General features: G+C 46.8%; 2 protein-coding genes across 4 annotated transcripts; both read right to left on the bottom strand.

The window, feature by feature from the left end:
- Positions 1-2203: 2203 nt before the first annotated feature.
- Positions 2204-13174, bottom strand: LOC118081291 (zinc finger protein RFP-like). The gene is made up of 7 exons (XM_035107729.2): positions 12658-13174; positions 11711-11806; positions 10576-10806; positions 9737-9759; positions 8807-8925; positions 7704-7736; positions 2204-4312 (listed from the first exon to the last, which is right to left on the bottom strand). The coding sequence occupies exons 1-7, from the start codon at positions 13087-13089 to the stop codon at positions 3795-3797; spliced, it is 1452 nt and encodes a 483-aa protein (XP_034963620.2). The 5' UTR covers positions 13090-13174; the 3' UTR covers positions 2204-3794.
- A 2117-nt stretch (positions 13175-15291) lies between these two features.
- LOC118081221 (zinc finger protein 397-like) lies at positions 15292-23058 on the bottom strand. 3 transcript variants are annotated; one of them, XM_035107572.2, is made up of 4 exons: positions 22973-23058; positions 20685-21628; positions 19384-19510; positions 15292-18715 (listed from the first exon to the last, which is right to left on the bottom strand). In XM_035107572.2, the coding sequence occupies exons 2-4, from the start codon at positions 21375-21377 to the stop codon at positions 17709-17711; spliced, it is 1827 nt and encodes a 608-aa protein (XP_034963463.2). In that variant the 5' UTR covers positions 21378-21628; positions 22973-23058; the 3' UTR covers positions 15292-17708. The 3 variants fall into 3 exon arrangements, with proteins under 3 accessions (XP_034963463.2, XP_034963462.2, XP_060126677.1); XM_035107571.2 differs by having other exon boundaries at positions 20685-21897; positions 22973-23021; XM_060270694.1 differs by lacking the exon at positions 22973-23058 and having other exon boundaries at positions 20685-22508.
- Positions 23059-23065: the final 7 nt, after the last annotated feature.

Here is a 23065-nt window from a genome sequence, read left to right as displayed (position 1 = left end):
ATGCTTTAGTTGAGATTCAGGCATTGCAGGGGGCTGGACTAGAGGACCCTCAGGGTCCCTTCCAGCTCTAGGATTGTAAGCCGTAGCTTAGCTTAGCACTCCATCCCAACCTGGGCTTGTGGGTCTAGCTTGTCCAAACTAAAAGCCGTAAACCACAGGCCAAATCATGATTCATCTGAACCATGGCTAGTTCAACCATGACCCCTGGTTTGGGGGACACGCCAAGCCAAGCTTAGCTCAGCACAGCGGCAAATTACTGGGCGAGGAGTGAAGCGTCCCTGGGAGCCTGTGTGGCTTGGCTTCGTGCAACGTGCAAACTAGGGTACTGTACGAGAAGCGCTTTCGACATTTCGAACTCTTAAATCGGTGGGTCAGCAGCCACACGCCCCCCATTCATTTAAAGTGCTACGATAGCAACTTCAAGCAATAATGGCTTCCCCCAAAGAATTCTGGGAGCTGTGCTTCTTTTAAGGATACCGTTGAGTTGTCAGTAGGCCCTTGGTCCCCCTCACAGAGCTACAATTTCCCATGGTTTAACAGTCAACCCCCCTTCACAGGGACTTTTGTTATTTCAACCCATGTGCCTATTTTACACCTTTGATTTTCCTCTTTTAAGTTTTGTCTGCCGTTACAACCGTTCTCTCTGTTTTATATACAAATGAACAATCCTTACTCCCCCTCACAAAATCCCTCTTCACTGGGCGTGGTAGCAGTGTGAAAGGAAAAGGGGTCTCTCCCAACAACTGTCAGCCATTTTAAAAAATGACGCTAACCACAATTATTGGGGGGAGGGAATCATGACTGTTTAAAGTGGCATCACAGTGCCTTCACTTTGTCCCCCTCCCCGAGAGACTCAGAGGGTGGCAACACAAGAAGGGGCCTTTTTTGTGGTGGCTCCCCAATTGTGGAATGCTCTCCCTAGAAAGGCTCGCTAGGTGCCATCATTCCATGTCTTTAGGCACCAGGCAAACACATTCCTCTTTAGCCAGCCCTTTAGCCATTAAGTAACCTATGGACTGTTAATGCTGTTGTGTGGGGACCGCTATTAGGATCATTTTATTTTTCTATTGTGTCTTCTTATGCCTTCATTATGTTTTTATTATTGATACTCCGCAAAATGTGTCCTTAATGTTGTACACCACCTTAGGATCACAGCATCACAGAACGGTAGAGTTGGAAAGGGACCCCAAGGGTCCTCTAGTCTACCCCCCTGCAATGCAGGAATCTCAACTAGATGATCCATAACAGATGACCATCCAACCGCTGCTTTAAAACCTCCAAGGAAGGAGAGCCCAACACCTCCCGAGGGACACCTTTTTTGTTAAAGGTGTGAATGTGGCCACAGCCTTCTGTTGACAGATTATTTTCATGCCCTCCTTAGCATTGATTGGATATGTGGGGGGCGCTGTGCTCTAAACCACTGAGCTCCTTGGGCTTGCCGATCAGGTCAGTGGTTCAAATCTCCGCAACGGAGTGAGCTCCCATTGCTCTCTCCCAGCCCCTACCCACCGAGCATTTTGAAAGCACGCCAGTGCAAGTAGATAAATAGGTACCGCTGTGACAGGAAGGTAAATGGCATTTCCGTACGCTCTGGTTTCCCTTGGGCCAGAAGCGGTTTAGTCCTGCTGGCCACATGACCCAGAAAGCTGTCTGTGGACAAACGCCGGCTCCCTTGCCTTGAAAGAGATGAGCACTGCAACCCCATAGTCACCTTTGACTGGACCAGGGGTCCTTTACCGTTTTACCTAGCATTGATTTCCTTTTTACACAAACTCTCTCTCTTTCTTGACCTTCCCCTTCCAGTCCTAAGTTTTTCTCGCTGCGTGGATATTCAGGTGTGTGATGAGCGTCGAGCGGAGGCGGAAGCACTTATTATTTGTTTTAAAGAAGCAAGACTCCTCCCAAAGTTAATTACCGCAGTAAAGTCCCCAAATGTTCTACGAAAAGGGAAGTTAACTTTTTATTTTCATAATTTAAGATGCATTTACCACCTTCCCGGACGGACTGCCTAAATTATTTGGAACAAATGAGAAATGGGAACGAACTGTGTGGCTATTGGAACTTATATAAATTTATATAAATAGAAGATTGTCATTTTGTATGTTTTTGGAAGCTGTTTTGTTAAGCTGTAAGAGTAAAACCTCCCCAGCCGGGTGTGCTTTCTGCCTGGATACCATCTGAATGATTATAGAGTGGAATTATGAGGTGTGACACACTTTGAATTCGAGTGATAAGAGTCGCCTAATTGGAGTCTCAGGAGGCAGAGTGCAGCTAAAGGGCGGGGAGAGCCATAAATCTGTTATAAGAGACTGTGCATAATCTGAATCGGCTGTCCCCCGCCTGAAAAAGCTGCATTTCTGTGATTGATGGACTTTTTGAGGAGAAGATGGAATACGATTTGAGTCTTTCAAGTTGGCGCTTGCTTGTGCTTGACTGTCAACGTGGCCGGAGAGGCACTCCAGATAAGAGGAGGATTTATGGGGAGGTTGGACTGGACAAAAACCCCACACAGAGAACAATGAGTGTTGTAAAGACTTTATTATGTCATAAATTCAAGTAACAACAAATTGTACATAGATAAGTTAAATATATCTGTAAAACCTGAGTAAAAAGTATAAAGCAAGTTTGAACAATGAAAGAGACAACGCCAAAGAAAATGATGACAGTAAGAAACAGAAAAAGAAGGGAAGTCACAGAACAACACTAGAAATGAACATGAAAGTGAGATTATTATTAGTAATCCTTTTTCCCTTTTCTTTTTTTTCCTTTTTTATCCTTTTTTAATTTTTATATAACTCTGGAATAATTGGAATTTGAAATACTAATGAAGGTAATGTTTTGTTTGTGTATATTTGAAAAATTCAATAAAGATTATTTGACAAAAAATAGAGAACAATTTTGTGTTAAAGCTCGTTTGATGCTCATCTCAAAAGCTTTGACAAAAAGACAAGAGAGAAAATAATATCTAGGATTGTTGGGAAAAGATCGGGACTATTTTGGACTATGAGGAAGATTTTGACATCAGGATTAGGATGGCAGTGTGGACAGTTATTTAGAATCCCCAGATTTTGAAGCATGGGAAGCCACAATTTTTTTATGATTTGGCATAATATTTGGTTTAATTGATATGTATTTGTATAATTTGAAATAATTGATGTGATATAATTGTGTTTTAATTGGAAAATCTAATAAAAAGTATTTTTTTTAAAAAAAAAGTCCCCAAATGTTCTAGGCTCCATTATGAAACATCTCGGCTTGATGGTTCAGAATGAAGGCCAAGGACACATCGCAAGAGCAGCCACAGACCCACACTGACAACAACAGCTCCCAGTGACTCACGCTGTAGTGTACAGATGTGGAAGTGTGATCTCCACAAATGGGAGGAATATGACTCCACTCTCTTTTCTCATACTTGGCAAAGAAAATAAGGAGACCCATCCTGGATCAGGCCAAAGGTCCATTTAGTCCCAGAGGCTGGAAGATTCCGGACTGACAAAAAAAGTAAAACTATGAAACTCCCTCACGTAAGAGGCAAGGACAGCCACCAATTTGGCTATTCTGCCTGACGTGGGTGAAGGGAGGGAGTCCGTTTGAGGAGAAGATTGTTTATTGGGACTGTTAAAAGTGTGACTGTCTCTTTAAGAAGTAAGCGGCAAAGGGAATTATGGGGAAAAGAAAGAAAAGGGTCCTTGAAAAACTGCCCAACGTGCTCTTGGTGGGTAAATGTTTTTTATATCGGTCACTCTGGTCTGGAGAGAAACTCCTGCTGGGCCCGAGAGGCAGATTTAGTTTCCTCAGGAGATACTGAGGTGGGTTTCATTTCTCCACAGATAAAAGAAAGGGAGGAGGGTCTCTCCAGAGAATGAGGCTCCTGAGAAGGCGTAGAGTTTGGCTCCTGAGTCAGCGTCAGAAAAAGACACACGTCTCCCTTCATAGTCCAGAGTCACCCGGATCCTCCTGGGCTCCCAACTCAGGAATAGAGGAGAGGAAGAAGGGGGTGTGCAGGCATAGTACTTGCCTCCAGACTTCCCCACATCCCAGACCCCATCTTTAGGGCTTAAGGAGAAGCAGCCCTTTCTCTTCACAGACTTCCTGGCGACCCCCACACTCCACTCTTCCCCACGTTCCACATTGACTTCCCAGAAATGTCTGCCTGCTATGAATCCCTCACGTCCCAACACACAGGACAAGTTGCTGAATCTCTCAGGATTGTTGGGCAGGTCTTGCTTTTCGTTTTCCCATCTTACGCTTTTCCGATCCTCGGACACGATGAGCCTGGGATGGGCTGTGTCTGGATCCAGAGTCACATTTGCTGTGGGAACGATGATGAGGGAAAGAGAAAATTAGGCAGAGTGAACTGAGAGACAGAAACGGACATCCTGAAAAAAACAAAAAAAGCACCTGAGAAATCCAGATTCACCTTCAGATGAATGGGATTTATTTGCATCGCATGCAAGACTGAGACTCCTTGCAGACTCTCATCTTCCTTGTTGGTTTTTAAATCAATTTCCTTCACTTTCTTATATTCAGTGTGTATTCTTCCTGCCCTCCTCTCAACCCAGGCATTTTCTAAGAGGAAAAACCACCCAGGAAACCTTTTACTCAGCTCTTCTGTGTTAGTGAAGGGGAAAGAGAGGAGAATTGGAGGAGGCAGGAGAGGAGAGAAGCTGCTTTCCTCTGACAATATCTGTGGGAATTGGCCTTTAGGGACCTCGGGGTGGGGGACTCCCCTGGAACAAGAAAGAAAGAAGGAAGAAGAGGGGAGCCTGTTTATTCCTGCCCTCCAGCTCCCTCACCAACTTGGTCTCTTCTGTGCCTTCCTCCTCATTTTGGAAGTGTAGGGCTTGCCGCCAGGGAAGAGGAGGCAGGTGGCAGGGCAATTTTTCAAAGGACTGCTTATTCCATGCTTCTCTTTTGGATTTAATATATACCATACTAGCTGTCCCGGCCACACATTGCTGTGGCTCCTCCCTGTGATTCCTACCACCCTTTTGCAGGGGTCGTGGAGGTGGGGGTGCCAGCAGAGTTTGTTCACTGTTCCTTGTTTTTTCGGGGGGGGGGGGGTCGCGTCAGTGGCGGGGGACGTGGTGGGTTCGGCCGTGTTGCTGATGTTCCTCCCTGTGATTTTCCCCAACCTTTAGTGGAGGCGGTGGGGGTGGCAGCAGGGTTTGGGGGGGGGGGGCTGGTCGCGCGGGTGGCAGGGGACATGGTGTCTGTGGTTCAGGTTGTTGTGGTTCCTCCCTGTGATTCCCCCCCCCTTTTGCTGCGGCAGGGGTGGTTGAGCTGTTGGTGGGTTACGTTGTGACTGTGGTTGTGTCGGAGGGGTCGAACGGAGTCCGCTGTGGGTTTTTGTGGGTGTGGGTTTCGATAGTTGTGGCATTTTTGGTGGGAGCGGTTTTTTGGGAGAGGGGGTGTTTATACCTGTGGCAAGGTCTGTTCTGTGTAGTCGGTGGCGGCTGCGGTTGTGGGGTTTTTTCCTTTGGTGTGTTGAGATTTGGGTTTTTGATGGTGGTGGCGGCAGCGGCGGTTGTGTCAGTGGTGGGTTGCCTCGTCAGGGACGGTGCCTGGGGTTGTGGGTTGTGGCTGTGGCTGTTGCTTTGGCCGTTTTGCCTTTGTCTGATAATGGCCGTTTTGCTGCTTTCATTTGCTCGGGTGATGACGTCAATTTTTGGCACTCTTAGCCTCAGCTTTGGCTTCTATTTCCCAGCTCCCCCGGCTGTGTGTTTTGAGGGTTCCAAATGACCAGGTTTTGGAGGTTTTACGTTGTGGAGGTGTCACATCTGTCTTCCCAATGGGCATGGTGTTAGACATTCTCATTTGACGTTGTGTCCAAATTTGAACGTAATCGGTCAAGCGGTTGTGGCGAAAGGTCAACGCACACACACAGACCCTTTTACATTTTTATATATATAGAAGACTAGTTCCCTTCCTGGGGGAAAGGGGGGAGATAACTCAAAAGGTTACCAGTTAGGGGCTAAGTCGGCAAGTGTAGGATTGCCATATTTTGAAGAGCAGAAAAGAGGACACATCTGCCAACTTCTACTTTTAACCATGGATTTCTATTACACTCATTTTAAACACCCCTACTTTATGTAGGCTATAGAAGCTGTGATATATTGCTAGTAGCAATGCTCTTAACTTTCAACAACAAAAGAATGATAATAATACATATTGCTCCCTCGCTTGCCACATGAAAGTATTTGGGTTCATGTTCACCTCTTTGTGAACGTAAGTGTGCGCAGAACAATTGATTAAACTGTTTAACATCTGCGTATGGGCTCTCCTTAAGGGCAGGGGGATGTTAACTCTTGCCCTCCCAGACTCCTTCTCCAAGATCTTGTAGCTGAACCAGCGTCCTTTTAGTTCAGCCACAGGAAAAGAGTTTTATACATTATGTCACTTGCTTAAGATGCTGCTCTGTTGAGATTCTCTGCTGCAAACTAGCTTAGCCGGGTGCCTTAGATCAGAGTCTAATGGACTCATGCCAACCTATCCTGTTTCCCCGAAAATAAGACATACCCATAAAATAAGCACCTGTTGTTTCCTTATTTCAAGCAAAAGATGAAATCATAGAACAAATAACTGCAAAGGCGACAACTGTAAGCCTAAGCAGTGGTGTTAAATATTCTCCAAAAGATTATTCTCAAGAATTTAATATCACTAGGCCTAAGGAATTAAAACAGTTAACATGTTTAGCTGTAATTCCTGCATCGCAGGGGGTTGGACTAGATGATCCTTGGGATCCTTTCAAACTCAGAAATGGTAAACCATACTAGAAAATGGCAAAATACAATCATTCAAAATCAACGAATAAAATGGGGATCTGAACTGGAGGGCTGGAGGAAGGTTTAACATCTGCCCCAAGTAAACTGGTGGGGAAAAGCTGTTGAAACTGGAATTTCCAAGCATGCTGACAAACCAGACTGCAGAGGAAGAATCGGCAGAGCATTGTACTGTAATTCCAAGGGTCTCGTGCAATGGGAAGTCCTCCCTTGTGGAATGGGGCTGATCTCATGAGAACTGTGGCAACTCTCAGGAGATTGGGATGGCTGAAGCACGAGAAATGGCTGGTGAGGTTGAAACTCTGAGGAAGAGGCGGATCAGGCCTTGGCTCTGCTGCTGGGAGACCAGCCTGGCAGGAGGTGGAGGAGGGACTAAGTGCTTGTGGGTGCCCTTTTTAACACACTTCACAAGGGGGAAATTCAAACAAATCTCGAGAAGCTCCAAAAGAATCTCTCCCGATTGTGTAGAGGGAAAACAAAATGCAAGGGAAGTTCCGTATACATGAGAACTCGACAAGAGGGACATTGGACTGACCCTGCAGGATTCTCTTTAAGGGCTTTTGTAAGATATTGTAAGGCTCTGAGACTTTTCCCTACAATCAAGCAATATATAAATTTATGAAAGAAAGAAAAATCTATAAAATTAAGGGGGAAACCAGGATAACAGTCTATAGGTAGGAGTAGAACTCAGTCTGGTGTGCAGTTTCTTTGCAGGGACAAGCTCTGCCCCAAATCCAAGCCTTCAAACCCTCTCCCAGTTCATTCATGGGGCATTCAAAGAACCGAAACACCACTAGAGGACTGTTACCCAGAGTTACAAAATTGATGGGGGTCCCAACGTCTGCGGAACAGACGGTTCAACACCCATGAAATATCAGTCCCCATCCCTCCTGTGAAATTGTTCTTCCCTTGGAAATTTACCTTTCTGAATCGGTTTTCTGTATAACAGAGCATCTGAGGAAGCAAAAAGATATAAAGTGTAAGGGCAACACGCTTCCACCAGAAATAAATCTCCATACAAAAATAACACTTCATAACTTGGAATCGTTAAATTCAAGTACAATTATTAAGTATTAATTAAATTGTACAAAAAAATAATTAAAAACAAGAAAATCATAGGAAGAATCTATGAAAATAACTAAAGCTTTAAAATTCAGCAATCATAAAGCAAGCTTACAAATAACAGAATAAAAACATTCAACATGAACCCTGAGGGTCTCTGAACTTTGTCCCTGAAATTGGGCTCTACATTCCTGGACTGGAGGGGAGGCAGGGCAATAGGAATCCTGTAAAAGGATAAAGAGGGGGAGATGGAGGCAGCCTTAACATCTTCCCAAGTAACGTGGTGGGGAAAATTATTAAAGCCATAACTGTGAAATATAAAAGAGAAGTGAAGGTTGATGAGGAAGGATTGGCAGAGCTCTCACGCAAAGGCAAGTCCTTCCTCACAAACCTTCTACACATCTTTAAGGATGTTAACAAGCAGAATTGTGCCCTTTGGGGCTCATGTGCTCTTGCTTCCACTCTCAATGTGGGAACTCTCAGGAGCTCTTGAAGGATGAAGCCCTAGATATGGCAGCTGCAGGGGGACGTCTGAGGAGGAGACAGCTCAGGCCTTGGCTCCACGGCTGAGAAACAAGCCTGAGCAGGAAGCAGAGGAGGAACTGGGGGCTTCTTAATGCCTCTTTGACTCCATTCAGAGCAGGAGAACCTCCAAAAGGACAACCCCAGATTGTGTAGACTGGTAACCAAAAGGAAAAGGAGGTTCTGTATAACTGAAGACAGATGCACATGGGTGGAAACAATCCTGACTTTGCTCTACATTCTTGTTCAGGCTTTCTTTACAAGCTCCAGCGTCACAATGTACATGGACCATTCTGGGGGACAGGAAATGAAGGCTGGAGCACCGAGAAGGAAGCTATCCTGGGGTTCCTCAATTCCATGCAATAAGAGCCTGGCATGTTCAGTTCTGAAGGTAGAAATGGAATTCTCAGTGTGAAATCCTGGCAGCCATTTTTCATTACCTTTCCATTGTTTCATTGCATCCTCCACAAGGTGATTTAGTTCACAGGATTCCAAGATCCTGTTCCTCAGTTCTGGAGAGAAAAGCAGTGGCTTCTCTGGTCTCTCTCTTTTCTCATACCTGGTGAAAAGAATAACAATGTCAGCCCATTCAAATCCACAATTTCTGTTAAAGGAAAAGAAAGGAGCTGAGAGGACGAGGCTGGTTGTGGAAAGCCTAGAAGGACAGGCAGGCACTGAGTGGGGAGTTTCTTCCTCACTACGGACTCCTCAGCCAGACCCCCAAGGGCCAAAACAGCAACCCCAGGCCTCTGAGTCTCCCCACTGATGTCTATTCAAAGAAGAAGCAGAATCATATGGTATCAAAGGGCAGGAACTGCCTGAGGGTGAGGACAGCACAGCACACATTTCCTTTTTCTAGATGTCCCCAGAGAAGTTGTGAGGAAGAAACAGAGATTCACTTCTGTTGGGAAACATGAAATGTTCCTTAAAACCTCTACTCTGAACATGAGTGACACTTTAAGTGACACTTGAGTAAACTCAAAATATTTGTTTCTGGAGCTTATGGATCCCTGGCTTTGATATATTAGCTAACCTCTGCTCTAGAATCAGATGTTTGCAGAAGATGAGACAGATCTTCCACAGGTGCACAACCAAATCAAATGATTAATCAAAAGGACATTCAGGCCAATACAAAACAAATTATACACATTGCAAAAGTAAAACCAAACCTCACAAAGGAAATAGCGCTAATTCATGGGGAGAATTGGGATGCTACAAGTTCCAAAGAGGGGGGCCTGTTTTACCTGTGAGATGCTGCAGGGAGTGAGTCCTACAGTCTCCCCCCTGCAGCCCCTGGAGGGCCATGTTTGAGGTTCTTGCATCACGGCCTCATGGAGAGATGGTAATGCAAAGGAGCCAGATCCACTTACCTCTGAAAGGTTCTTCTCACATCCTAGAGGGGAAAAGAGAAGGGAATTCACTGCACACCACAGGCCACACTACGAAGACCCCCTCAGACCCTGGAGTGGAGGAAAAGCACTTCCATAGAAGTCCCCAAATTTCAAATCCAAACACCTCAGTGTTTCTTTGGGCTCATCCACACTTCTGCTTTTCCTGTGCCCAGAAAACACAGGGGCAAAGGGTTTTGCCTTTGCCCTGCCACTTTCCCTCATGAGAAGCCTGCTCCTTACTGCAACATCGAAGCAAACGTCAATCTGGAGAAAACCTGGCAGATGTTTGCTCTAAAACAGCAGCAAACAGTGGATTTTCCTGGAGGAAAGGGGTGGGACAAGCAGCAGTCTGGATGAATCCCTCTGTCTGGCTCTTTGGTCACTGTGACTGAGCACCATTTTGGGCCGATCTGTATCCATGGGGAATTGGATCAACCCAGAGGTTGTGGAGAGAACGGGAAGAGAAGCTTGGTCAAGAGATTGGCTCATGTCGGAAAGAGGCCTGAATGCATCCTTGGCGAAGCCCAGCCCCTCAAGGGAAGGAAGGCAGCGTTGCCAAGTGGGAAGGCATTCGGACACAAATCACAAGCAAAGAGCAGAAGACCACCTCCAGTTCCATCAAGACCACAGAAGAATCTCTAGTCTGCATTCAGGTGAGTTAAGCATCCCAGGTCTCTTGGGTCTTCCTGTCCATTACAAACCTGACTAGAGGCTCCATCAACTGAGCCCCTGCACTCCTTGCATACATGAAAGGGGCACAGAAAGGATTGGAGGCAGCCTTTTCCTGGAGCCTTGGGCTGTTCCTGCCACCGTCTTACCTGCAGGAGTTCACTCGCTGGCTGCTGCCTCTTTTCCTCCATCTCCTGTATGATCTTCTCAAGAGAGGAGAGTTTCCTGGAGAGTCTGGCCAGCTGCTCATCCCTTCTCCTTGCAATCTCCTTCTCCACCTCTTCCACATGATTCAGCCGATGTTTTTCCTGTTCTTCCGGGAACTGGTGCAGTTCTTTGAACTTCTCCACAGTCTTCAGCCTCTCCGTTTCTGTTAATTTCTGCAAAAAAGGGGAGGTTTGAGTGTGGAAGATGGTCAGCCTTCAAAACACCAGGAAGAGAATTGTGAGAATTCCCACAGGGAGGACACTTCTGATTTTTCAGAGACATGAAACCTCCAGTGGCTAAAGATGTAAACATTTATTCTGTGGGACGGCCCTCTCCATTGCTCTTTCTGTTGACTTCTATTCTGCAGAGGGCTACTGCCTAAAAAGCAAGCAGCTTTTTTCCTAGCCACGGATATTTCCTGCATGTTTTGGAGCATGGCATTACCAGAGTTCATAGTTGTCCAGAGAACATCAATGGACATAAAACACCCCTCAGTTTAGACTGGAGCCATTTAGGTGTAGGAAGGCAACAGAAAGAGGAGGATGATGACTAAGTGCAGAGTTCATCCCCATAGCTCCCCTGTTTTCTTTAAAGGTTCAAAATGGCCTGAGTTTCCTAAAAATGAAGAAAGCACACTTTTAGAAAGACAATCCTATAGTACTGGTAATATTTATGGTAAATCATGATTTGAATTGAATTGCTTCCACCTTCTCAGCTCACAATTCCTCAGGCTTCTCCTTGACTGCTATTCACGTAATAAATGACAAGGGGAAATAAACTCAATCTAGCTGCATTTCATTGAAATTCACACCTCTAATATTTTCAAGGTTGACCCAGCCAGGTAATATTCACAAAAAATGTATTCATGAGGGTAAAGTACAGATCAAAATATTTATACAAGAAGGTAGCTACCCTAACATCTGATTCATTTTCTGAATAATACATTAATAAACAGACTGATATGGAAAAATGAGAATTGGGGAGAAGCTGAAATGGGCAGATTTCCCCAACCCTCCTCAGTCCTGACTCGATTCTTCAAGTGCTTTCCCCCTGTCTAGTAACAATAGTGACACTTACAAGGATGTATTTGCTCTTTCTGTCCAGGTCTGCTTGATAGGCCAGAATTTCCTCTCTCTCTCCCCTCAGAATCTCCAGGCGGCGACAGATCTCTCCCTAAAGAGAAAAGGGAAAACTCAAGTTTGATTAAGACACACAGAGACAAGATGAATAGTATGCTGGTTTCTTGCGACCAGTGGCCTTGCTATAGTGTAATAGCAAAGTACTGTACTTTACTGGAGTCGAAACAAAGTAAAAAAATTCATTCCATTAGCACCTTAGATACCAACCAACTAAGTTTGTCATTGGTATGAGCTTTTGTGTGCATGCACACTTCTTCAGATACACTGAAACAGAAGTCACCGGACCCTTATATATAGTGAGAGGATGGGGAGGGGTATTACTCAGAAGGGTGGTGGGAATGGGTGATTGGCTGATAGGTGTGGCAAACCTGTTGAGGACTGTTAACGACTGCAATTGGTCTTGCAGGAAAAAGCAAGGGGTGAGATGGCTAAAAACAGCTTTATCATGTATAATGAGATAAGAATCCAATGTCTCTATTCAGGCCAGATCTCTGCATGGTTTTAAGTTTGGTAATGAGGAAATAAAAGTCCAGAGGTTTTCAACCTTTTTGTGTCCATGACTCCCTGGATCAGCTACCTTTTTTCTGTGGCACCCCTATGGGGCTCAGGGACCCAGTTTCCCCCCCTGCTTACAGACTTCTACTTAGTCTTTGCAGATGCTACTCAGGGGCATGGAGAGAGATCCCTTTGTCCCCTTGGCAGAAAGACTTCAACTCCCTCCTCTCAGTCAATCCAGGAACCCTCAGGCTTCCCCTTGGCTGCCTTTTACATAATAAACCACCACCAATTCATGCCATGTCTGCTTTGGACCTGAGAATTAAAAATAAAACCTCCCAAGAAGAATCTACAGCTATTTCTCCACATCAAGATCCAGGGATCTCCTACCTTGTATTCCTCGAAAGCCTCCTCCAGAGGAATCACCTTGTGATTTTCATGTTCCTTTGATTTGTCACACACCACGCAGATGGGGTCTTCGTGGACTATGCAGAAGAGCTTCAGGGGCTCCTGGTGATCTTCGCAGATTCTCCACCTCCATTTTTCCCCTTCCTCCTTTCCCGCTTGAAGGCAGAGATTCTTGGCTATTTCTACCACGTTAGCCAGTTGCCGGTTGCGGATAAGGCTCCTTCTCAGAACTGCTTTTCTGCACTGAGGGCAGGAAACCTCTGCCTCCGATCTCCCCCAGCAATAGATCAGGCAGGATCGGCAGAAGTTGTGCCCACACTCTGGGCTGGTCACTGGATCCTTGAAATAATCCCGGCAGATGCAGCACGTGGCTTCATCACATAGACGCTGGATGTGACCCCTTGCAGCAGCCATGCCTCCCTCGTGCCAAAAACCGAGTTAAGTTCCGCCTTCCCAGTTTTCAGCCACTGAGGGTTTCCTTTTCCGGAAATGACTCAGTGATCACGTGTCCTTTATCCTCTCTTTTTTTTAAAAAAATGTCCCCAGGCGTTTGCAGCTGCTGAATGTTTTCTCAAGGAGCAGCGAATGCTTCTGGATTGTTTCCCATGTTTTTCATTACAAACAAACACACATACACCTAGCTTACTATTCATAACTGTAACATTTTCATTCAAATGCTTCCTTTTCACTTTTGAATTGGAGAAATGGACGGGAGTTCTGATTTAGCAAACGGGACTTGATTCCGTGAAGATAACTCCTAAAAATCTGGTTGCTACTTCTAATTTACCGTAATTCGTTTGTAGCATGCTGGCAAGATTGAAACAGACGCTTTCAGAATTGCCAACCTGGTGCCCTCTGTTTGCTTCAGACTACAATTCCCATCCAGTGGTGGAGCATATGCCCGCACTGCCCAGGTATAAATAAATCATCATTATCATCCTCCACCTAGTTCAGTGTGGTCAACAAGGACTGGCAGCAGCTCTCCAGGGTAATAGACAGGAGGCTTTTCCTGAGAGGGTAGAGCATGAGACTCTTAATCACAGGATCACGGGTTCAAGTCCAACATTGGGCTAGAGCAGGCATCCCCAAACTTCGGCCCTCCAGATGTTTTGGACTACAGTTCCCATCACCCCTGACCACTGGTCCTGTAAGCAAGGGATCATGGGAGTTGTAGGCCAAAACATCCGGAGGGCCGCAGTTTGGGGATGCCTGGGCTAGAGATTTCTGCATTGCCTGTAACCCTGTTGCAACAGTTCAATAAAGATCAGGCTTACTATCTGCGTTGCTTCTCAATATTCTCTGGTTGGCCTCTGTTCTTTTCTCCTTCCGATGGAAAAGGACTTCTCTACTCTTTACCAAATTATGTTCAGTTATTAACAAAGATAATTACAAAGAATTAGTATCAAAAATCCTCGTACCTATTACACTATCTCTTATATTTCATTTCTTACATTGAATGTAAGGAACACCTCGTGGGAAGAAATCCATTTAAAAAATAATAATCAAGTGGCCCTCAGTCCATTTTGATGCAGCCCTCAGCTTCGTTTCATGTTGGTGAGGAGGGGGAGAAGGGGTAAAGACAAAGGAGAAAGGGGGCTTATCCGCCAGCACTCTACCCACCCCTTTGAGACCCACCCACCTAAAGTACATGGCTCCCCCACCTTAAAAGGATGTCCAACCTTTCGTCCTCTAGATGCTGCTGAACTACAATTCCCATTGGCCGCAGCCAGCATGGCCAATGGGTGATGAGAGATGTAGTTCAGCAACTGCTGGAGGGCCATATGTTTGTCCTCCCACCGTCTGTGTCAATGATCCTTCTAGAGACCTAATTTTGGTGAAGGCTGAAGACACACCTTTTTACCCTGGCTTTTGGCGCCTGTATATTTTAAAGACCCATCTTATTTTTGTAACTTGTTTTGAACTGTTTTTGATATTGCATTTGAATGGTTGTAACCCTCCCTGGAATCTTGGTGAGAAGGGCAGGTAATAAATTGTCAATAATAATACAGTAATTTCAAAAGTCCCATCAGAAGCTCGCTCCCTACACACCCTCATGACTGTCAAAGCAAGGGAGAGATAAAAGGGTTTATTGAACTGTTTGTGATATTGCGTTTTAATCAATAAAGGGAAGCTTTTAATGTTTAACAGACCACTGTATTTTAATATTTTGTTGGAAGCCGCCCAGAATGGCTGGGGAAACCCAGCCAGATGGGCGGGGTATAAATAATAAATTTATATTATTATAAATAAATTTATATTATATTATATTTATATTATTATTATTATAATAATGGTTGTAACCCCCTCTGGGGTCGTGGTGTGAAGGGCAGGTAGAATCATAGAGTTGGAAGAGACCACAAGGGCCATCCAGTTCAATTGTTAATAATAATAATAATAATTTCAAAAGCTCCATCAGAAGCTCGCTCCCTACACACCCTCATAACTGTCAAAGAAAGGGAGAGATAAAAGGGGGTGGCAGCAGGAGGGGGAAAACAATGGCCCCTCGCTTTTCGCCTCGCCTAACACAAGGCCCTTTTTGGGTGGGCCGTGACCCGTAAAAGGTTGCCCCCACCCACCCCCTGAAGCACACAACCTAGACAGAAAACACGAGACGGAAGGTTTGGAGCTTATTTATTTGGAAAGAAGGGTTTGCTGAACATCCCTCTTGGGCTCGATTTGCCTACAGGTTGCCTCCTTGGTGGTTTTTTCCATTTGCACTACGGGTCAAATGTTAAAGCGCTGAATATCCACACAAACAAACACCCATGGCCCAGTTACCACCTTCCAAGCAATATTATTCCGTTCCTTACTCAGTAGCTCTTCAAAGGATCTCCTTGCACAAATACTCCTTCAGCCTTCCTCAAAAGTCAGAGCACAACGCTAAGGAATCCGCAGTGGATAAGGAAATCCCGAGGTTCAAACCACATGCTTAGATATTGCTGAACTACAACTTCCATCATCCCTGGCCACTGGTAATGCTTGCTGGGGCTGATGGGAGTTGTAGTTCAGAAGGATCTAAATGTGCCCCTCCAGCTGTGATAAGGGACGGGGGTGGTCGGGGCTGATGGGAATCGTAGTCCCAAAACAGGTGGAGACTCAAGTTGGGGAAACACTGGATTAGCTCCTCTGGGAGAGGAGATTGTGGCCACTTTCCTTGTCCTGTTTGATCCAAGCAGAGGTTGGATGGCCGTCTGCCATGGATGCTTTAGTTGAGATTCCGGCATTGCAGGGGGCTGGACTAGAGGACCCTCGGGGTTCCTTCCAGCTCTAGGATTCTATGATTGTAAGCCGTAGCTTAGCTTAGCACTCCATCCCAACCTGGGCTTGTGGGTCTAGCTTGTCCAAACTAAAAGCCGCAAACCACAGGCCAAATCATGATTCATCTGAACCATGGCTAGTTCAACCATGACCCCTGGTTTGGGGGACATGCCAAGCCAAGCTTAGCTCAGCACAGCGGCAAATTACTGGGCGAGGAGTGAAGCATCTCTGGGAGCCTGTGTGGCTTGGCTTCATGCGACGTGCAAACTAGGGTACTGTACGAGAAGCGCTTTTGACATTTCGAAGTCTTAAATCGGTAGGTCAGCAGCCACACACACCCCATACGTTTAAAGTGCTACGATAGCACTTCAAGCAATAATGGCTTCCCCCAAATAATTCTGGGAGTTGTGCTTCTTTTAAGGATACCCTTGATTTGTCAGTAGGCCCTTGGTCCCACTCACAGAGCTACAATTTCCCATGGTTTAACAGTCAACCCCCCTTCACAGGGACTTTTGTTATTTCAACCCATGTGCCTATTTTACAGCTTTTATTTTCCTCTTTTAAGTTTTGTCTGCCGTTACAACCGTTCTCTCTGTTTTATATACAGTACATCATAAAACAAAATGAACAACCCTTACTCCCCCCAAAATCCCTCTTCACTGGGTGTGGTAGCACTGTGAAAGGAAAAGGGGTCTCTCCCAACAACTGTCAGCCATCTTAAAAAATGACATTAACCACAAGTATTGGGGGGAGTCATGACTGTGTAATGTGGTAGCACAGTGCCTTCTCTTTGTCCCCCTCCCCAAGAGACTCAGAGGGTGGCAACACAAGAAGGGGCCTTTTTTGTGGTGGCTCCCCAATTGTGGAATGCTCTCCCTAGAAAGGCTCGCTAGGTGCCATCATTCCATGTCTTTAGGCACCAAGAAACACATTCCTCTTTAGCCAGGCCTTTAGCCATTAAGTAACCTATGGACTGTTAAAGCTGTTGTGGGGGGACCACTATTATGATCATTTTATTTTTCTACTGTCTCTTATTATGCCTTCATTATGCTTTTATTATTGATGCTCCGCAAAATGTGTCCTTAATGTTGTATACCACCCTGGGATCACAGCATCACAGAACTAGTTGGAAAGGGACCCCAAGGGTCCTCTAGTCCAGCCCCCTGCAATGCAGGAATCTCAACTAGATTATCCATAACAGATGACCATCCAACCTCTGCTTAAAAACCTCCAAGGAAGGAGAGCCCAACACCTTATTGTTAAAGGTTGTGAATGTAGCCAGAGCCTCCTGTTGACATATTATTTCCATGCCCTCCTTAGCATTGATTGGATATGTGGGTGGTGCTGTGATCTAAACCACTGAGCCTCTTGGGCTTGCTGATCGGAAGGTCAGCAGTTTGAATCCCTGTGATGGGGTGAGCTCCCATTGCTCTGTCCCAGCTCCTGCCAACCTAGCATTTCAAAAGCACACAAGTGCAAGTAGATAAATAGGTACCGCTCTAGCGGGAAGGTAAACGGTATTTCCGTGCACTCTTGTTTCCGTCACGGTGTCCCATTGCGCCAGAAGCGGTTTAGTCCTGCTGGCCACATGACCCGGAAAGCTGTCTGCGGTCAAATGCTGGCTCCCTCGGCCTGAAAGCGAGAGGAGCGCTGCAACCCCATAGTCGCCTTTGACTGGACTTTCCCGTCCAGGGGTCCTTTACCTTTTTACCTAGCATTGATTTCCTCTTTACACAAACTCCCTCTCTCTCCTTCTTGACCTTCCCCTTCCGGTCCTAAGTTTTTCTCGCCGCGTGGATTTTCAGGTGTGTGATGAGCGTCGAGCGGAGGCGGAAGCACTTCGCGCACTCGGAGCACTGGTACGGTTTCTCCCCCGTGTGGATCCTCAGGTGCCCGGCCAGGAGGGTGCTGACGCCAAAAGTCTTCCCGCACTCCAGGCACTGGTAGGGCTTCTCCCCCGTGTGGACCGCCTGGTGCCGGATGAGCTGCTGGCTGACGGCGAAGCCTTTCCCGCACTCCAGGCACTTGTAGGGCTTCTCCCCGGTGTGGACCCGGCGGTGCGTGATGACCTGCGAGCTGTTGCAGAAGCGCTTCCCGCAGTCCGGGCACTGGTAGGGCTTCTCTCCCGTGTGGGCCCTCTCGTGCCGGATGAGGTCCGAACTGATGCTGAAGCCCTTGCCGCAGTACGAGCACTTGAAGGGTTTGAGGCCAGTGTGGATCTTCTGGTGGTTCTTGAGGTGCGAGCGCTGGCGGAAACTCTGCCCGCACTCGGCGCACTGGTAGGGCTTCTCCCCCGAGTGGGTCCTCTCGTGCTCGATGAGCTGCGTGGTCACCGGGAAACTCTTCCCGCAGGCCTGGCACTGGTAGGGCTTCTCGCCTGTGTGGGTCCTCTGGTGAACCACCAGGGTGGACTTGGAGCGGAAGCTGCGCCCGCAGTGCGGGCACTTGTAGGGCTTCTCTCCTGTGTGCACCCTCTCGTGGGCCAGCAGGCCCGTGCGGCGGCTGAAGCTCTTCCCGCAAACGCCGCAGGTCGTCTCCCGCTTGCCTCGGGGGGATTTTGGCTGGTTTGCGGGTTCGCCAAGGTGGGCAGAGGCTTCTCCGCAAGCGACACTCTCCTCTGGGCCCTTTCCCAACTTCCTCTTGGGTCCAGGCTGCGTCGAAGGAGCATCTTCCTCTTCCTCTGTTGTTGGTAGGGGACACTTTCCTTCCCCCTTGTCTGGCAGCTCCACCGGCTCTGCAATTTCCACTTGTGAATCCTCCATTTCTCTCATCTGTCCGTCACCTGGGAGCATAATAATAATAATAATAATAATAATAATAATAATAATAATTTAATAGAATAATTTATTTTTTATACCCCACCCATCTGGCTGTGTTTCCCCAGCCACTCTGGGTGGCTCCCAACAGAATATTAAAAACACTATAAAACATCGAACATTAAAAACTTCCCTAAACAGGGTGGCCTTCAAAGAACTAAGAGAGGTCCATTTGGCAAACTGTTTCCTGTGAGTAGCCTCCTATGCAGGGCTGCTCAGGGATTCTTACAAAGAAACATATAAAATCTCTTCCATTTTTAAACCATGTGTTAAAATCAGTGCAGTTATGAAACGTTTGTGGTGTCATCTTGAATCAAAATGGCACCCAGTGGTCTGTAAACATAGATGGAAACCTCCTCCTTGATCTCAGGAACAATCGCAGGAAATCTGGTTGAAAATGCCACGCAACGCTAAATGATATAAATTATAAAAAGAATATTAATATATAATAAATCTGCAAGTACTTGGCAATCGTGATGAGTAATTTCTATGCAGTTTTACAGACATTTCGCGGAGGAATCAAAACTGAATTATATTAATCCCACCAAAATATCTTTTGAAGCCCCAAGTCATGTTACAACTTTTTAGCACCCCTCATTTTGGGGGGATTTGAAAGCTGGAAAATTCAACCTACCCGTGCAGCTGCCAACCCTGTTGCCCTCCTGCTTGACCTCTGCTTGACCAGGCTGCTCCTCTCCTGTCTCTGAAGGAGGCTGATTAGCTTCAAGGAGATTCACAGGCATCTCCTGCTGGTAAACCACCTGGAAAAATGAGAAGCGAGGATTTCCATCTGGTGTTCAGAAGCATTGCTGCCTCCTCTATAAATACATCTTATAAAAACTGATTTTATGGCCCCTCCAGGCTGGTGTCTTTGCATTTAAGCACAGGACTCGCCCCCAGCACTCTTGACAAACTACAGCACTCTTGACAAACTACAGCTCCCAGGATTCTTCAGGAGAAGTTCTGTACTTGAAACAGGAGTCGGACTGGGTGAGCTTGAAAGGGATGGTGTGGACCCGCCCACATTTGTGGTGTATTTATACTGGACTCCCCACACATCATTCCCAATTTACTAGCTGTTCTGCTGCCCCAATGTCACTGTGCTCTTGCTGACCGGAAGGGACGCTCTTGCGCTACAACGCAACAAAAGTGGCACACCCACACCCCAACATTTGCAGTTTTAAAAAGCGCTACTGGATTTATTAAGGAAGTTACAGGACATGCGTGGATTGGAAAGGACGCAGCATGTTCATCTGCAAAACTTTTCCAGGTGCCATTTGTCCACAGACAGCTTTCCGGGTCATGTGGCCAGCAGGACTAAACCGCTTCTGGCGCAACGGAACACCAGAGCTCAGGGAAACACCGTTTAACTTCCCGCCACAGCAGTTCCAATTTATCTACTTGCACTGGCATACTTTCAAACTGCTAGGTTGGCAGGAGCTAGGACAGAGCCAGTGCTTTTTTTCTGGGGACACACAGGGGTACGTATACCCCTAAACAGTTTGTGAATCTAAGTTTAGCATCATTGAGGGGCACTATTTCAACATGAGTAGGAAAATAATAGTACCCCTAAACATTTTTTAGGAAAAAAAGCATTGGACAGAGCAATGGGAGCTCACCCCGTCACAGGGATTCGAACCGCCAACCTTCTGATCAGCAAGCCCAAGAGGCTCAGTGGTTTAGACCACAGCACCACCCAGAAGGCGGATTGTGTGTCACCGCCCCAATACCTTCCAGAGCACAAATCATCATGAGCGCATAAGAAAAATAACTTCCTGCAGGCACAGCCGGTGCGCTACCAATGAGTTACTTCTCCAAGATGCATCTATGGGAAGCGATGAATCGGTGGGATAAAATACATCTGGGAGCAGCCAACTTTCCTTCACTCTGTTTCTACATTTTCTAAAGTCTCGTCCAGGACGGATCTGACCTCACCTGCTCCCCGCAACTCCCAGCTTCCCGTTGTCCCTGCAGGAAGCCCTCGGCCAGGGCCACTGCCTGGGCGCAGCTCTCGGGCCCTCCTCTCTTCACCCAGGTCTGGATCTCCGACGGCAGGACGGCCAGGAACTGCTCCAGGACCAGCAGCTCCAGGATCTGCTCCTTGGTGTGCCTCTCCGGCTTCAGCCACCGGTGGCAAAGGTACCAGAGCTGACTGCAAACTTCCCGTGGTCCCTCGACCTCCTGGTAGTGGAACTGGCGGAAGTTCAGCCGCTGTACCTCCATGGCGACGGCACCCTTTCCCAAGGGATCCCCCCATGGGTCTGTATAGCCCACCTCAGAGGCTGGTTCGGCTTCCCCACTGTGGCCTGGTAGGAGTTGTGTGTCCTGTTCTCCATTTGGATCTGCCAGCCCATCCAAGGCAGGCAAGCAAGTCTTTGTGACATCCCAAGGGGCTGGAAGCAGGAGTGGAGGGTTGCCCCATGTGGGTCTTCTGAACGCCTGCTCCCCTCTGCAGCTCAGGACGTCCTCGCTTTCCCCACGAAGGTTGCTGTGCTGGAGTTTGTGAAGCCCTTCCAACCTGGTTGCCGAATCCTGACCCTCTGGGTCCACGGGGGGCAGAGCCGCATCCTCCGGCACAGGCTGGAAACGGAGGCCCAGGGTTGCCGACGCTTCCTGTTCCATAGCCATTTTTGTGTTCGCCCTCCCCCCCCCCAAACCCAGTGGGGAAAGAGTCAGGCCTCTCTCAGTCCAGGCCCACTATCAAAGTCCGAGCCTCCAAGCCTGCTGAAATTTCTCAGCCAGAGTATGTCAACGAAACTGCTTCATCTTTGGGAACGCTGGGCAACTTCCAGGTGGGCTGGCTCCCCGTTCAATTGAAGCAGAGGGCATCTTGGGGAGTTGGTGGTTTTCCAGATGACTGAGAGCAGGGCACTTTACCTCTAAGAGGAGGAAGACAGGAATGTGGAAGGAGAGAAATAGGTAAGGCTGCATCAGCAGAAGTCTAGTGTCCAGATCACGGGAAGTAATAGTACCACTCTATTCTGCCTTAGTCAGACCACACTTGGAATGCTGTGTCCAATTCTGGCCACCACAGTTTAAGAACAATATTGAGAAACTGGAATGTGTGCAGAGGAGTGCAACCAAGATGATCAAGGATCTGGAAACTAAGACTTATGAGGAGCTCTTGAAGGAGCTGGGTATGTTTAGCCTGGAAAAGAGGAGACACAGAGGAGATAGGATAGCCATCTTCAAATATCTTAAGAGCTGTCACATGGAAGAGAGAGCATGCTTTTTTTCTCCTACTTTGGAGGGTAGCACTCAAACCAATGGCTTCAGGTTACAAGAAAGGAATTTCCGACTAAACATTTAGAAAAACTTTCTGACAGTAAAAGCTGTTCGGCAGTGGAACAGACTTCCACAAGAGGTGGTGAACTCTCCTTCCTTGGAGGTTTTTAAGCAGAGGTTGGATTGCCATCTGTCTTGGATGCTTTTGCTGGGATTCCTGCATTGCAGGGGGTTGGACTAGATGACCCCCTGGTGTCCCTTCCAACTCTAAGATTCTATGATTCTAAGGCTGGAAATGAAATGTTTTGGTGCATCTCTGAAAATGATGGCAAAACTTACAGGAAGAATTAGAAATCAGGAAGAGGAGGTCTTTAATAAAGAATGGGGAACGTTTATATATATATTTTGAAAAGCTATTGTAAACAACGGCAGGATTGGCAGAGAACCTGCAGTAAAAATTTGAACTATGGATTGGCAAAGGATTTATAAAAATAAGAGTTATGATAGATATGCAGAGGGGGAAATCATTACATTAAGATCCACAATGGGGGCGGGGAAGGAAGTCAGAAGGTATTGTATATTGATGTATTTAATTCATTTGTTTATGTAAATAGAAAATGCAAAAATAAAATTTATACATAAAAAAGAAACTGAGTGCCAAAGTGTGAAGGGCGGGGGGGGGACATGATCTGCAGCATGCAATATTTATCTCCATGCAATGAAAGGATTCATCTCCCGACTCCTGAATGTCGAAGGTCTGTTAAAAGGACAAAGCAAGACCCCTTACTCCCCCTACCGCTTAGTTGGTAACCCTTTTATTTTTTTCAAAAAATAAAGGCACAAGAGCCCTGCCCGGAAAGAAAGGTGGCAACTCTCCACCCCCATGATGCATCTTCAGCCTGGCTCAAAGGGACTAGCGCCTTTAACTGATGCGTTTGCTTCGTTCCTCCTCTGCTTCTCCCCTTTGACACTTCTCTCCCTGCGCGAAAGGCTCTCACCTCTGCAACTCCTTGCAGCCATGCAGAATGTGCAGCTTCCTCCTCCATCGGGCAGTAAAGGAAAAGAAGGGGCCCTCCCCACCCCAACAAACT

The sequence above is a fragment of the Zootoca vivipara genome, chromosome 2 (genome assembly GCF_963506605.1).
Source record: "Zootoca vivipara chromosome 2, rZooViv1.1, whole genome shotgun sequence".
Taxonomy (NCBI): domain Eukaryota; kingdom Metazoa; phylum Chordata; class Lepidosauria; order Squamata; family Lacertidae; genus Zootoca; species Zootoca vivipara.
This window is presented reverse-complemented; position numbering and strand designations above follow the sequence as displayed.